The 13535-nt window shown below is 39.3% G+C and overlaps 1 protein-coding gene across 3 annotated transcripts in view; it reads right to left on the bottom strand.

Moving 5' to 3' along the window:
* The window catches only part of SDK1 (sidekick cell adhesion molecule 1), a 384634-nt gene that overhangs the window by 266840 nt on the left and 104259 nt on the right, over window positions 1-13535 (bottom strand). For all 3 annotated transcript variants that reach the window (XM_058850018.1, XM_058850019.1, XM_058850017.1), the window contains 2 exons: window positions 9213-9372; window positions 3688-3794 (listed from right to left, as the gene is read on the bottom strand). In XM_058850018.1, coding sequence (XP_058706001.1) covers window positions 3688-3794; window positions 9213-9372 — 267 coding nt within the window. The remainder of the gene's footprint in view (window positions 1-3687; window positions 3795-9212; window positions 9373-13535) is intronic.

Below are 13535 nucleotides of genomic sequence, written 5' to 3'. Positions count from 1 at the left end.
CCGTGTTCTTGGCCAATAAATGAGGGGTTTTACTGAAAATGATGTTTTAATGGAGGTCTATTTGCTTTGTTTTTTTGTTTGGTTGGGGTATTTTTCAGACAAATCCTTAACAATACAAAAGAGGTGTTTATAAATGTGTCCATTTTTGGTCATCTCTTTGGTTTTTATCCAACAGCCAAGTGGCTCTCCCACTACAGCCAGGCCACTGGAGAGTCAGAGCTAGGCAAGGATCCCAAGGATCCTGGAATCCCAAGGTCATGCTGGGGGCTCTCAGCTCTTCTGGCACAACATTTCAATGTCAATAGTGCATCTCCAGGGTTAGAGAGCAGCTTTTAACAAAAATTTTAATGGAAGAAATGATTCCACCCTTGCAGAACCTCTGCCTCTGCAGGCTTTATTTCACTGGCAAGTTCAGGTATGTGGGAGACATTGGAAAAATTCAGTGAGTGCTTTTTTTCTTGTTTTCCCATTGCCATTGTACTGCATTCTTATCAATTAAAATGAAGAGTAGGCTCTTGCTTCTTCACCCTCCAAAGAACTTCTTGGCATTGTAATTTGATTTAAACTAGGAAACTGACACACACAACAGAGAACTACTCCAGCTTCTGTCACTGAATTCCCTTTTTTTTTAAAGGACAACAGGGTTCTCTACAAGTCCTGTGCTGCAGAGAGGGATGTAAAGGACACAGAAAAGAAACTACTATCAGGTCTGTGAATGGCAGGAGATGAGACAGAACAAGAGTAGAAAGTAAAAACATGGTATTTTAAAGAAGCTTTAATCATCTTTGTGATTTTCAAGTTATTTATTCAGACATAATCAGCATTGTACTTCCTCTGCTGCTCCAGATTCCTTACAACTGTAATCAGATCAGCTACTTGAAAAGAAATTTCAAACTGTGGAGGTGGATCTAATTAACTTCACTGTGGCATGATTATTTTAGTTTTCAAAATCCAGGAGTTTTTAAGCCTATCCTGTAATTAACATTTACTCAGCACTTTTCTCACAAATATCTGTTCCCATTCAGTTAAGTAATATGTTAGCATGTGTTGAGAATATTTTTTAAATTATTTAACAAGTTCCCTGCTACTTCAGATATCTAGGACATGGAAAATACCTCAGATCTTTCTCAGTGCCATTATAATTACACCTTTCAATTCTTCACTTGAGATTTTGAGTTGAAGTGTATTGGGAAGCATCCTCTACTCACCGGCAAAAACAGATCATTTCTTGCAAATCCTTCTGAGTTAAAAGAATAACATTTCATTCCCCATAAGTTTTGATGAGTGGATAAGATGATTTTAGGAACCCCTTGGAACATTGCTTTCTGATGTGTTTTGACAAATAACCAAAAAGCAATATATGATAAAACTTCAGGAACTTCACTACATCCACACAGCTTAAATCAATTCATTTAAATCAAAACCATTAAGACACAGACAACAATCACATGACATCATAGTTACCCTGAGTGAAAGGGAAAGAGGATATTTAAAACTTGTAGAACACTTTAATCTGCAGGAATAAAGTACAAATCTGACTGGCAGTTTCACTACAGAAGCCATTTATGCCACAAAGGCATAAGACCAAGGGTCTCCCACGTCACACAGGATCTGATTTGCTTTGCCTCAGTGTCTTTATCAATGAAAATAAATGAATAAGTGAATTAATACATAGACTGCTTAATTCAGACAGATTTAAGAGAGAACCTTTTAGCCTCATTCAGCAATGCAGATCTACAAATTAAATGGGGAGAAAACTAAAACTGAAGAAAAGGAAATAATTGCACTTCTTACTCTCTCCAGAACAGCCAAACACACACAAACCAGCCTGGAGAGACAAAACTCTGCACTGCAAACCTTCCCCCCATTCCATTGAGAGGGGAATAAAGCTGTCATTTCAGGAGACAGCATTCTTCAGCAGCAGCACCATCAAGGAGAAGCATTCCTGTGTCTCCTTCTCACTATTGTTCCTACCAGGACTTCCTCAGGAATTGCTCCCTGCCCGTGCCAGTACAACTGCTCACACAGCTGGGTATGGAGCTGGACAGGGAGGAGCTGGGACAGAACTTTAACAGCCCAACAAAAGAACTGTTGCTCTCTTAGAAATTTTGGAGAAGTCTCCCAGCCCACAGCTGCTCAAACCTGTTTTCCTGCTGAGCCTAAAGCAGAGAGAGCTCCACTGCCATGCAGGAGTGGGAATGATTAGTGGGATGCAGGAGGGAATGGGCACATTTTCCCTGCAACTGCTGCCAAAGCCTTTGTCCCCTGAAACCACACCTGGAGATGCAGCTCCAGAGGCATCCAGCTCCTCCAAAGGCTCAGTGCTGCACAAGGAGAGGCATCTCACCCTCCCCTTCCCCTGCTAAACCCCTTCCTAAACCCCCTGCTCGCCCCACACATCACTCAAAGTTATGTTCACTCACAGCAGCTTTCAGTAGAGCCTCTGTGACCTGACAGAATTCACTAAAACTGCAGAGGAGCATTTGGAAAAACACTTGCAAGGGTCTGAGCCAGGTCAGAGTGAGCCCATGGCCAGTGGACAGCAGGGGCACAAGGGCTGGCAGAGGTCAGGGAAGGAAAACCCTATTTTAGCAGCAGTTTATTTTTACTTTAGTTCCCAGCAGCTCTGAAACAATAGGGAGACCAAACATCAAATTACTGATAATACTGACATTACATATATAGCAACAAAATCTACTGTAATGCAGTAAACTGATGAACGTGATACCAAAGCTTACATGATACCATTTGCAACTGGTTTTATTCTAAAACACAGGAAATTCCATGTAATTTCCCTCACTGACATACTGATTAACTTGAATCAGCTCCTTCAAATTGGGTATTTAATAAATAATTCAATTTCTCTAAATTCTGCTTATCCAGTGACATTTACTGCTACTGAATTTCCAGTTACTGACCCTGATGAGAAGAAATTTGATCCATGTATGAGACTTAGGCACAGCACACAAATCTGTCTCTTTTTAAATTTCTTTTATGCTTTTACTTTGGAAAAAGAATTAGGCCTAATTTTATTATTATTTCTAAAAAAGTTACTTGAACTGTATTTTCTATATGTTAACTTCAAAAAAGGAAATCAAGAGTATGTGATCATTTCTTATGTTACATTCATTAGCACAAACACCTGAGAGAATGAACTTAACCTTTCCAAATGGCAGCTGAATTCCAAAAATTCTGCAAAGTCCAAACTGAAGAGGGGAAACACTGGGGGGATTTGCTTCAGAAAGGAGTTGAGAACAGAATTTTGAAGTTTTTTTGTAAAACTGCTGATTTTGTACCACAGGGATTACGATGTGAAATCTTCCTGGTGCCACCCCACCATCCCATTTCCTTTCAGATGCTGCTGCTTTCCTCTATACCTGTTGATGTTTTGATAGTTTTGTGAGTGACCTTCCTTAATTCCATAAGGTGTAACAGTTCTCTCATGCTACAGATATCTCCAAACAATCCCATTTCATGGCTTTGAACAGCTCCAAGACTCAGTGTTGCCCTGCTCTGAGCTGCTTCCAGATGATAACTAAAACATGAAACTTCTTGTGAAGCAGTAATTTAAAAATTTGTTAAACCTGATGTCTAACATCTGTTCAGAACCACAACTGTTATCATACATCTGGGTTTTTACCCAAAAAGAAGCCAATGAGTCACAGAGTGACCCCCACTCAGACATACATGCCACTTGGACTTGAGATCTCCTCTGCAGCAGTGCCCCCATCCTGTTCCTCACGATGCACTGGTAGAAGCCAGCATCAGCCCTCTGCAGAGCTGGGATGATGTACCTGCAGGGAAAAAGGCACAATTAGAGAGAACTTCTTCCTGGTTTACACTTTGTCTTAAATGCTTGTTGTATTTTCTCTTACAAACAGCATTCTTGTGTGATCTCAGGTCTTTGGTTACAATATTGTCTGTTATATACAGATTTTTAAAAAACAGCCGACATGAAATGCATGAAATACCTTTCTGTCTTCAGTTCTGAATATGATAAATGCCAAGTATATCAAAAATTCACATGAAAGACAGACTTAAATTTTTTCACCTCGTTTTCTCTACCTTTATTCATAAGGCAAGGCAGGTAATTAGTTCAGAGGAACCACAAGAAGACTTAAGTGTAGGTATTAGGAAGACTTGCAAGAAGTATCAAAGCTTTCCAATGAAAGCTCTGCTGTGTGACCACTGAAACTCAGAGGAATCCTGGAAGTGCCACCGTGTGCTGCACTCTGTGTTTGCTCTGCCCTTCAAACAACCACTCAGTCCACTAATCTCACCTTCTTCATTCAGCTACATCTGATTGCTCAACATGAAAATGAGCTGATAGGCAGAGTTTTAATGGGAATAAAACACATGAATAATAGAGATAATCCTGCATTAAACAAACATTAATCACAAGCGCATATTCCCCCAGTCACCTTCAGGAGATATTATGGCAGGATTAATGAAAGTCTTTATGGAAGATAAGGAAAAGGAAAACTGCTGAATTTTAATCTTCAAAATTTAATTCCTCTAAAAGAAAACATTTCTTCTTAGACTCAAATATATTGTACACACCCATGTGCAGAGCTTAACGCCTGAATGGGATCAGGCAGCGTAAAACAAAGGAGGCAGAAGATTCTGGTGTCATCACAAAATACACCCCAGCAAGTGGGATAAACCACCAAACACAGGGGACTAAAGCAGAGCCCAACACCACAGGCGAGCTTCAGACATCCCTGGGATTCCAGGAGCCCCTGGCTGCCCATGGATACGAGCTGGGACTCCTGTGACCTCCCCAGGAGCCACCAGCACATTCCCTTCCGTGCCTGTGGCAGCTGGCACCAGGAAGAAAAGGAAGATTCCAACCTGTGCTCTTTATGGGACTCACAAATAACACAAATAGCGACCCTGAAGAAGGAAATGTTGTTTCCTCTTGCCTGATGAGCCTCACCATGGGGAATGGAGTGCAAGAACAGGTGAAAATACAAGGCAGAGGATAGAAATCAATAGGACAGAAGGCTTCTCGAGCTCCTTACAAAATCATTTCCTTCTCCATCTTCTCTTCCAGGCAGAAGATTGTTATAAAACTTCACTATAAAAAAAAAATGAACTGAAGATTCTGACAAATACCAAAAATTAATTTTTACAGTTCTTTTTACCCAACAGTTATATGTGAACAATCTTTCTTTGCCCCATAAAGATTTAGTGTCCTGCTTGGCTAATGCCTTGTCTATTAAATAAAGCCCAAATTAAAGGCCTCTTTCCTGAGTATTCATCTCTACTAGGACAGTAATGCAGAGTTAGTTTTGCTGCCACCAGGACAAAACAAATCAATTAGATCAGAAGTGTCCTACTTTGGTTTTCTTTTCTGACTTATTAAAGTTTCAGGATGGAAACATTCTTAACATGTTGCCTGCAGAAATGAAAATCTTTTAAAAATTTACAGTGAAAATCCCATCTACCTTGGAAATTCCAAGGCAGCCAAAACCTCTAGCAGCTGGATTCTCTGTGGACCTACTGGGTATAATGTGCAGGTATAGCAAGCAAAATTAGAAGCATTAAATTAAAAAAGTGGAAAAAAGAGACAGGACATATGTTAATACTGTTTGAGACTAACTTAAAAATTGCAAACCTGGGAAAAGGATAAATATTAATTGAATTTCTGATTCTGTGTTTACAATTTTAAACAGTCTTTATGCACCTCATATGTCGTATTATTGTTTTAAAACCTACTTTTCTATTGACCTAACAGCCTGGATACTGCTTTTTGTGCTATGTTTTTCCCATTCCACTTGTTTTCTGACCTGCAAGAAGGGATATAAATAGGCTTTCTAAGTTGTAAATAAGACTTTCTTCCCCAGAAGGAACTGAAATCAAAGGTTAATACAATTCCTTACAGAGACAAGACAGAATTTTGCTTTATTTTTGTCTATGCTCAAACTTTGAAGACAGATCTTCCCGTTGTAGAGATTCCAGGAGGCTCCTTGAGGTTCCTGGGGATGTCTGCAAGGACTTTGGAAAGTCAGCCCTGACTTTTCCCTCATTTTGAATGGCACAGCCAAGCAGAACCTGGCGTTTGGGAAGTTCCTGCAGAGAGATGGGAAGTGACAAGCAGAAAAGAGAAGCTTCAAGGGGAGTCTCCCGAAGCATGATGTGCTCCATCACCGCTCTGCAAAGAGCTCCAGCAGGGAGTGGCATCAGCCACCTAAGGAGAAATCCCAGCCAACACTTACAGTTCACTCCTAATCTAAAATTTAAACCCTCATTTTAATTTTAAATGCCCTAAGAGTTAAAAGGGTAGCTATAGGCTACGGGATTTAATAGTCACAATTATGGATACAGAATTAAAGCTAAATGCATTTTATTAGATATTCATGTTACTTTTTATCTGCTCAAGCTTTTTGACAAAAGACTTATGGATCAACTGATATAACTTTTAGAATACAGAAGCAAAATTGAAATCTGTCCAATGTTAAAAACATAACAATCAGATAATTTTAAGTAACTTGGTTGAAAGTGTATGGCTGCTTAGACATGACCTTAGTTTCTTAAATTCCAGTAAATCAATATCTTCAGGCCACAAAAGCAAATATGACACAGACCTGGTCCAGAACTTAATTCAAAAGAAAACAAAGGGGGGAAAAAAAGAAAACAGAAAAAAGACTGCCTGAACAGTAAAGTCTCTTAACTTACAGACATGACTAAAATTGCTCCTGCGGTCAGCAGCATTGATTTGTTTTGATAACGTGGATCTCAGATCACAAAGAATTTATAAGGTTGTTTTATAAATTCTTAACACAGAGCAGTGTATGCACAGTCACTGGAAAAGCCGCGCTGTGCACACAACCAGCTTCGTTAGACAAAGAGAAGCTGCTCACTCAGGGTCACCAATGTCACAATGCAAAGACTCCAATTAGTTCTTTACTCACTTGGGCTGTTATAATAATATATTTTCAGCCTGTTACAATATAGACATTACTTTAACTGAGACACACTAAGTAATATCAATTACTGAAAAATCTTTGATTGATGATTCAAATTGCAGCAGAAGTCACTTACTCAGGGAAGATTGGTGCATTTAAACAGACTATTTACCCAAGAGAACTGCACAGCAAACTGTTACTGGGTCAGAGGTTACATTTTGTAACTGGAATTTTTATGTCTAAGCATATCTTTTCCTTGCTTTCATTCATCCTAATGCACCTAAGCCATTTTTTGAAAGCTTAGAGCTCTGCATTTCTATGGAATCAAAATCCTGTGTACCTGATCTCTGACTGTGGTGCAGCACTAGGGATGCAATTTCTAAATTAATATTTTCTAACAATATTATTTTATTATCATAAACCAGCAGCTTCCTCTGCGCCAGATCTTTTAATAAGAAATAGAAATAAGAACAATATAAAAAATGCAGATTTAATAAATATGGTTTGAATCATGACCTGACATTCACAAGAACAAATTAAATGCAATATAAGAAACAAGGTGCTGACTGCAGGTATGTGCACACACAGCTTGGGAGAGGTGCTCCAATAACTGACTCACACTGCCATACATAGTAAAATTCCAATTTTGTATTAGGATGTCCACTTGTTTAAGAAATACCATGGCACTTTGGTCTTATTTCAAAATGTCACACATTCTTACTCAGGTTTCTCCTAATACCATGAAATGTCATCTCCCAGTGCCTTGCACACCTGCAGGGCTGGAGTTCTAACCTTTGCTTGCTGTTCATTCCATGTTCATGTGTTTGTCCTCCCACACCATTTTTCCTCCCACTCTCTCAGCATCTCACATGGTCAAGGGCTGTTTCAGCTGCTTCTACCCAGCCACTAAAACAGACTCTGCTGTTGTGGATCAAAACAAGTGGCATTTGCACAAAGCCATGCTCCAACATTCTGTGATTTGTTGTGCTATTAGAAATATTTTCATTTTCTAGAAAGCATTCACAAATCTCTTTATGTGCATGTGGCTCATAATCCACATCCCAAAGGCTTGAAAGCAGCAATCATGAATAGATGTGGGGACTAAGAGGGCTCATCCAAATCAAGTCTTGCTTTTCTAGGTAACTTCATACAGAACTAAATGATTTGGTTTAATCAGTTGCTAAATACTTGAAACGCTAAATGACCCCCAAAAGTTTTAAAAATTAAATTAAGGGAATTTTTTCCCCTAGCACTCTGTAAATGTAAATATCAAAAACAGAACCAGAGCTACATTACAGATTTGAAAATCTTTGAGAAAAGTAGTTATGGATTACCTTGTGTAACAATATAGAACTTGATATCATTATCTGCATTATCTGCATAACAACTTGTATTGTAATTTCTATCTATTGTGATGCAACACCAGAGCAAAACTTTTCCCTACCTTAAACCTTGTGTCCCAAAAATGCAATATTTAGCTTGGTTTGCAAAAGGTACAGGTGCTGTACCTGGGCTCTCTCTGTCACATACCCACCCCTCACAACATCTGAACTCATCTGGCAAATTCTACAAAACCTGAAATCACCAAATAATTTGCATAAAAATTAAATTTCCATAAAGGTACAGAAATTTCCGTTTGCATGGAGAAAATCCAGTCAATCCTCCCACATTAGGGAAAAGGAGACAAAACTTGTCTGTCTGGCAGGTTGATACTTGGCCAGCCATGTGCTGCTAAGCCACACTGGTTTTTCTCCTGTTTGATGGAATGTCTGTGGGATGGGGAGGGAGGCAGGAGGGAAGTCCTGGGGGAAAACTGCACAATCATTAAAGGTTCGTTTGTTAAACTATCAGCTCTGTTTTGGAATTCTTAGAATTGAAACAGAAAGTTTTGTGTGGAATTTCAGACAGACCACATTCCTCTAGATCTGATGGAGACGGCCAGTCCCAGTGAGCTCAGCTCTGTTCAAGGATGAGTTCACACATCATATGTAACATTTAGCTAAGGAATGTGTCTCCTATTTATCACAAACATAGGTAAAAGTTACATCTCCAGCAAAAGGCACTGCTGGTACTTAAAAATTCCATGTTAGGAACCACATTTTAAAGCATCAAATCTCATTTTTAGCAAAGGAATCTCATCTTGTGTTTACAAAACCCAATCTTCTTTCATCAAAAACCCCCAAGTCCCTGTGTCTGTATCTACAAAGCTCTTTGAGGCATTGGGAAACTGAGGGGGTGGGGTTTGGTTTGGGGTTGTTTTTTGCAATTCCACTTGCAGAAGGTGATTATATGGATGTTATTTACTTGTATTCACTGGAGTAGGAGGTTATTTCACTGTCGTTGTGCAACCACTTGAATTCCAAGGGCCAGCTGCCTTCGGCAAGGCACGTAAGGACCAGTCGGTTTCCTTCCAGGTGGATCTGGGGCAAGCCTGGCTCTGTCTTGAAGAATGGTGCAACATCCCCTGAAATACAAAGGAAAAAAATGGCTTTTGAAGCTATTTAGGAAAATATAGGAGAAACTACTGATATTTAGCTAATTTCTTCTCAACATGGTCATGGTAAAACAAGAATCAACATGATTCAGTTAAGGCTTGCACTGGTACATTCCTAACTAAGCTTTATCTTTAAGGGCAGAATTACCAAGATCTTGATAAACTTTGTCCTTGCCCACTCAGACAAGTTTTTGTCCGTGTTTACTCTTTCTCCAGATGAGAATTCCAACATTTTTTGCTGCAGCAGTGAACAGCCCTGTTGGCTTTTGTCCCCCCCTCCTTGTCCTTTCTGAGGATTAAATTCACTCAAAGCCTTTTTTTCTTTTTATTTTTTTTTTCTTTTTTTATTTCTTGAATAGAAACCAGAAGAGTAATCTTGGATAGAAATGATTATCACAGCAGGAAAAGTCTCAGGGTAAATGAAGATTCTTGATAGGGAAAAGAATTTAGAAAAAAAGGCCTCACAAGTTTAATGTATTTTTCAATGTTCTTGCCAACCAAAATGTGTTAAATTATATTACCTGAAGCCACTAACAGATTTTTGAATTAGGGTACTTCAGTAATATGCAAGGATCACTCAAACTCTTGTGTATCACAAATGAAACACTCCAAGCAGCAAAATTCTTCATGGGTAAATTGCCAAAACTCTGCTCAAATACAGATTGATTCTGAGTCCACACCTCAGACTGGGGAGATCTACCCCAGTCACCTCTGGAAGATGAGGTGTTTCCACACTTTACCTGTCAAATTTCTACTTGTAACTGTAGAGGAGCTATAGGCTTAATTTTAGAAGCATACAAATACCTTCTATGAGCACAGTTAACACAGAATGGCCTGGATTGGAAGGGATGTTACAACTCATCCAGTTCCACCCCCTGCCACGGGCAGGGACACCTTCCACTAGACCAGGCTGCTCCATCCAGCATGGCCTGGAACACTTCCAGGATTTTATGATTACATATAAAACACAGGATTTACATTCAAAGTCAGAGATTTAACATAATATATTAATAAAACTGAATAACTAGACAATACTGAGCTCTTCTTTAAAGTGTGCAGGGGGTGTGTGTACTTACTTTATAAAGTACAGAAAAAACCCCAAGATATACAAATGTTGTCCCAATGCAAGTAATGGTTCAGTTAAACTTCAAACCTTCCTTTAAACATTTATTTTTACACAAGCTCAGGCTATTTTATACTTTCTGTTTAAAGAGTTTAACCTATTTTTTACAGTTTGGAGTGAAGTGCCCTCATGTGCTGTTCAAGGCTGGCTGGAATTTTTGAATCCACAGGTCCCAGAATCAGTGACAGCCCCAGGAGCTCGGGGCAAGGGGTGCTGGTGGTGGCTCCCCACTGGCCATGGTGTTCTACTGGGGTTCACAGCCCAGCCTGGGGATGTCAAAGTCTCCAAGACTTTGACAAAGACCTTTATCTTTCACTTTGCCTCTGCTCAGGGGGTTTTTCTGCCTGCAGAGCTCATGGCAGCACAGACTCGTTATCACTGAAGGGTCGCGGGGCAGAGCGCGGCTCCGGCTGAGCGTGGCCACAGAGCCCCAGGCCCACTGGTGCCAAATATCTCCTGGAATGGGCTATCAATCAACCACAGCTCCCCACACATCTGATGATCTGCACTGACAAATTGCCTCCTGAGTTTTTAGAATTTAACTTCAGAAACACAAATCATTTATGCAGAAAGAAAAAACACATAGTCTTAAAGCAATGCTTATAAACTATCACACAAAATCCAAGCTAACACACTGAATTAAAAACTGTATTTGGGATAGGGCACTTTTCTGATTTGTAGCATTTTAAACAACCTGTCTTTCAAACAAACTGATTTATGATGAGTGCACATCAGCACTATCTTCTCTAAATTGGCTATATAGGAAGCTACAACAATTCAACATATGAGAAAATTGGAACAGTTCCAAACTAGCAGATATTCCCAGACAAGCCAAGGAGAGTTTTTACACTTCTCCACACTATTACATGACTGAAAATATATTCTGCAAAACTTCTCTTTAGCTGTTGTTTTAATGACTACAATTATTGTGAAATCATCTTCTCCCAATTCTCATTGTTTCCTAACTACTAAAACCAACCAATACTTTAAATGTTATAAAGAAAAATTTAAGTTGGAGTTAGAGGATGTTCCTGTGAAATACAGTTATTTTACCCAGAGTGAAAAGCAAATTTTTACAAAGATATTTCTAAACAAGTGAGAAAATGTTAAATCCTGTCAAAGGTATTTCAGGGAGTCTCCCAAGGGACTTTCAGACATTCTACCCTGGTAAGATTAAAGGTGTCAGGCTTCCTCTGGAGATGGAAAAGCAGCAGCTGGGAGCCGTGCTGGTGTTCAGGGGAAGATAACAGAGCCCAGTTGGTAAAGTGAAATGATTAGTGCTGAGTCTCCTGAAAACAACATTTACCTGCTCACGTACAGAGGCTCCTGGAATGAGTTCCCTAAACCATTCCTCTGCAAATAAAGTTTAGTCACTGAGGGAGAGCTCAGCAGAAGTGGTGTCTGCACCAAACCAAGTCATCTGTTGATCCTTGTTTTCAATGATTTACAGACTCAGCAGCACAACCTCCCTCATTACTTACTCTGAATTATTCACTTACTCCTCACTTACATCTTTCCAAGAAAAAAATGAAGCATTTGGAAGACAAAGTGCTGCCCACAAGTCAGTCATTCAGCCCTACATTTCTTACCTAAATATTCCAAACCCAGTGATGCTGCAGCCCACTCAGAGCCATCTCCCATTTAAAGCATCACAATCAAGTTGTTATTACATGAAAATGATTCTCAAAACTCAATCCAGTTCTGTAAGAAGCTAAAATTTAATAGACCTACGGGAATATTTTTATAAAGAGTATAGCATGCTTTATAAATTACCCTGGCTCTCTGGAAGATTTACTTAAACCCTTGAAGTAATTTTATCTTCTAATCCTTTATTCCTGACTTTCTCATCAATCATATACCATCAGTTTATCAAATTCAATTATGCAATCAGAGCTCACTAAATATTCACTGGAAGCAGAAATGAAAATAAAATACAGAGCAAAAAGTCCTTGCAGAGAGGCAGCTTTGATGACGTTGGTATTTCTGCAGCACAGAGCTGCTCACACCTCAGGCTCAGGATCAAACCAGGGCTGTACCCTGGGCTTTATTTACAGCTTTAAGCTGTAATGGAAAGCAGAATTTAAACCTGAACCTGCAAGGAAAGGTTTGGTTGTTATAGAGCATCCCAGGGAAACAGGAAAATTGGCAGGGAAAAAAATCAAAACCATCTCAGAAGGGTTGTGGGAAAGAAATAACTGGCTAAGGGATGGAAGACACAAGGGGCTGTTAATAGGTAGGAGATACTTGCACTCAGTAATTAACTACAGAAAGGGTTCACCAGGAGGAAACCTTGGCCAACCAAGGGTTTAGAAGCCAGGAAAGCATTTTTTGTTTTATACTCTTCAAGAATGGAGTAAAATACTAATGAAAAGACTATCCAAATCCTAAAACCAAAAATAATAAAATACTGCAATTATTATTCTTGGCCAGAATACTTTTCTGCCTTAAAAAAAAATAAAAAAAATTAAGCAAGCATTTATGCTATACACTGTTACTTCTTCTAAATGTGTTGATACTGCCAGCCTCTCCGGCTCTTCAGCGATTCTGATCTAAAAATAAAAGTAATAGTAATTAAAGAACTTTTTGAGTTGCAAGAAGGAGCAAAGGGATAAGGTGCCAATCTGTTGGCACATGTGTATTTACAGCTTCACTAAATTTTCATTAAGTCTGCTTACCAAACTCGCCAACATCCCAACTTGTGTCCTTAAAAGGATGCTGCAGATTTATTTTTATGTAAATCTCAAGAAGAACTAGGATTGAATATGCCAAAATTATCTGGAAATTTGCTCCACAGCATTTCTGCCTTGCTTTTCTGCACCTCCAAACTGCCTGAGTTTCATTGCACTGCTGGGTTGGCCCATCCAGTTTCTTTCTTTGGTACATGCACAGCTTTAGATGGATTTTACCTCAAAATAAAGATGCAGGACTAAATTCAACAACACCCAGACAGTTTTTCTTGGACTAATGCTGACATTTAAATACCAAATGGCGCTGGGTGCAACTGCCCTCT

The sequence above is a fragment of the Poecile atricapillus genome, chromosome 14 (assembly GCF_030490865.1).
Source record: "Poecile atricapillus isolate bPoeAtr1 chromosome 14, bPoeAtr1.hap1, whole genome shotgun sequence".
Taxonomy (NCBI): domain Eukaryota; kingdom Metazoa; phylum Chordata; class Aves; order Passeriformes; family Paridae; genus Poecile; species Poecile atricapillus.
The sequence above is the reverse complement of the archived record's forward strand: the minus strand, read 5'-3'. Positions and strand labels throughout refer to the sequence as shown.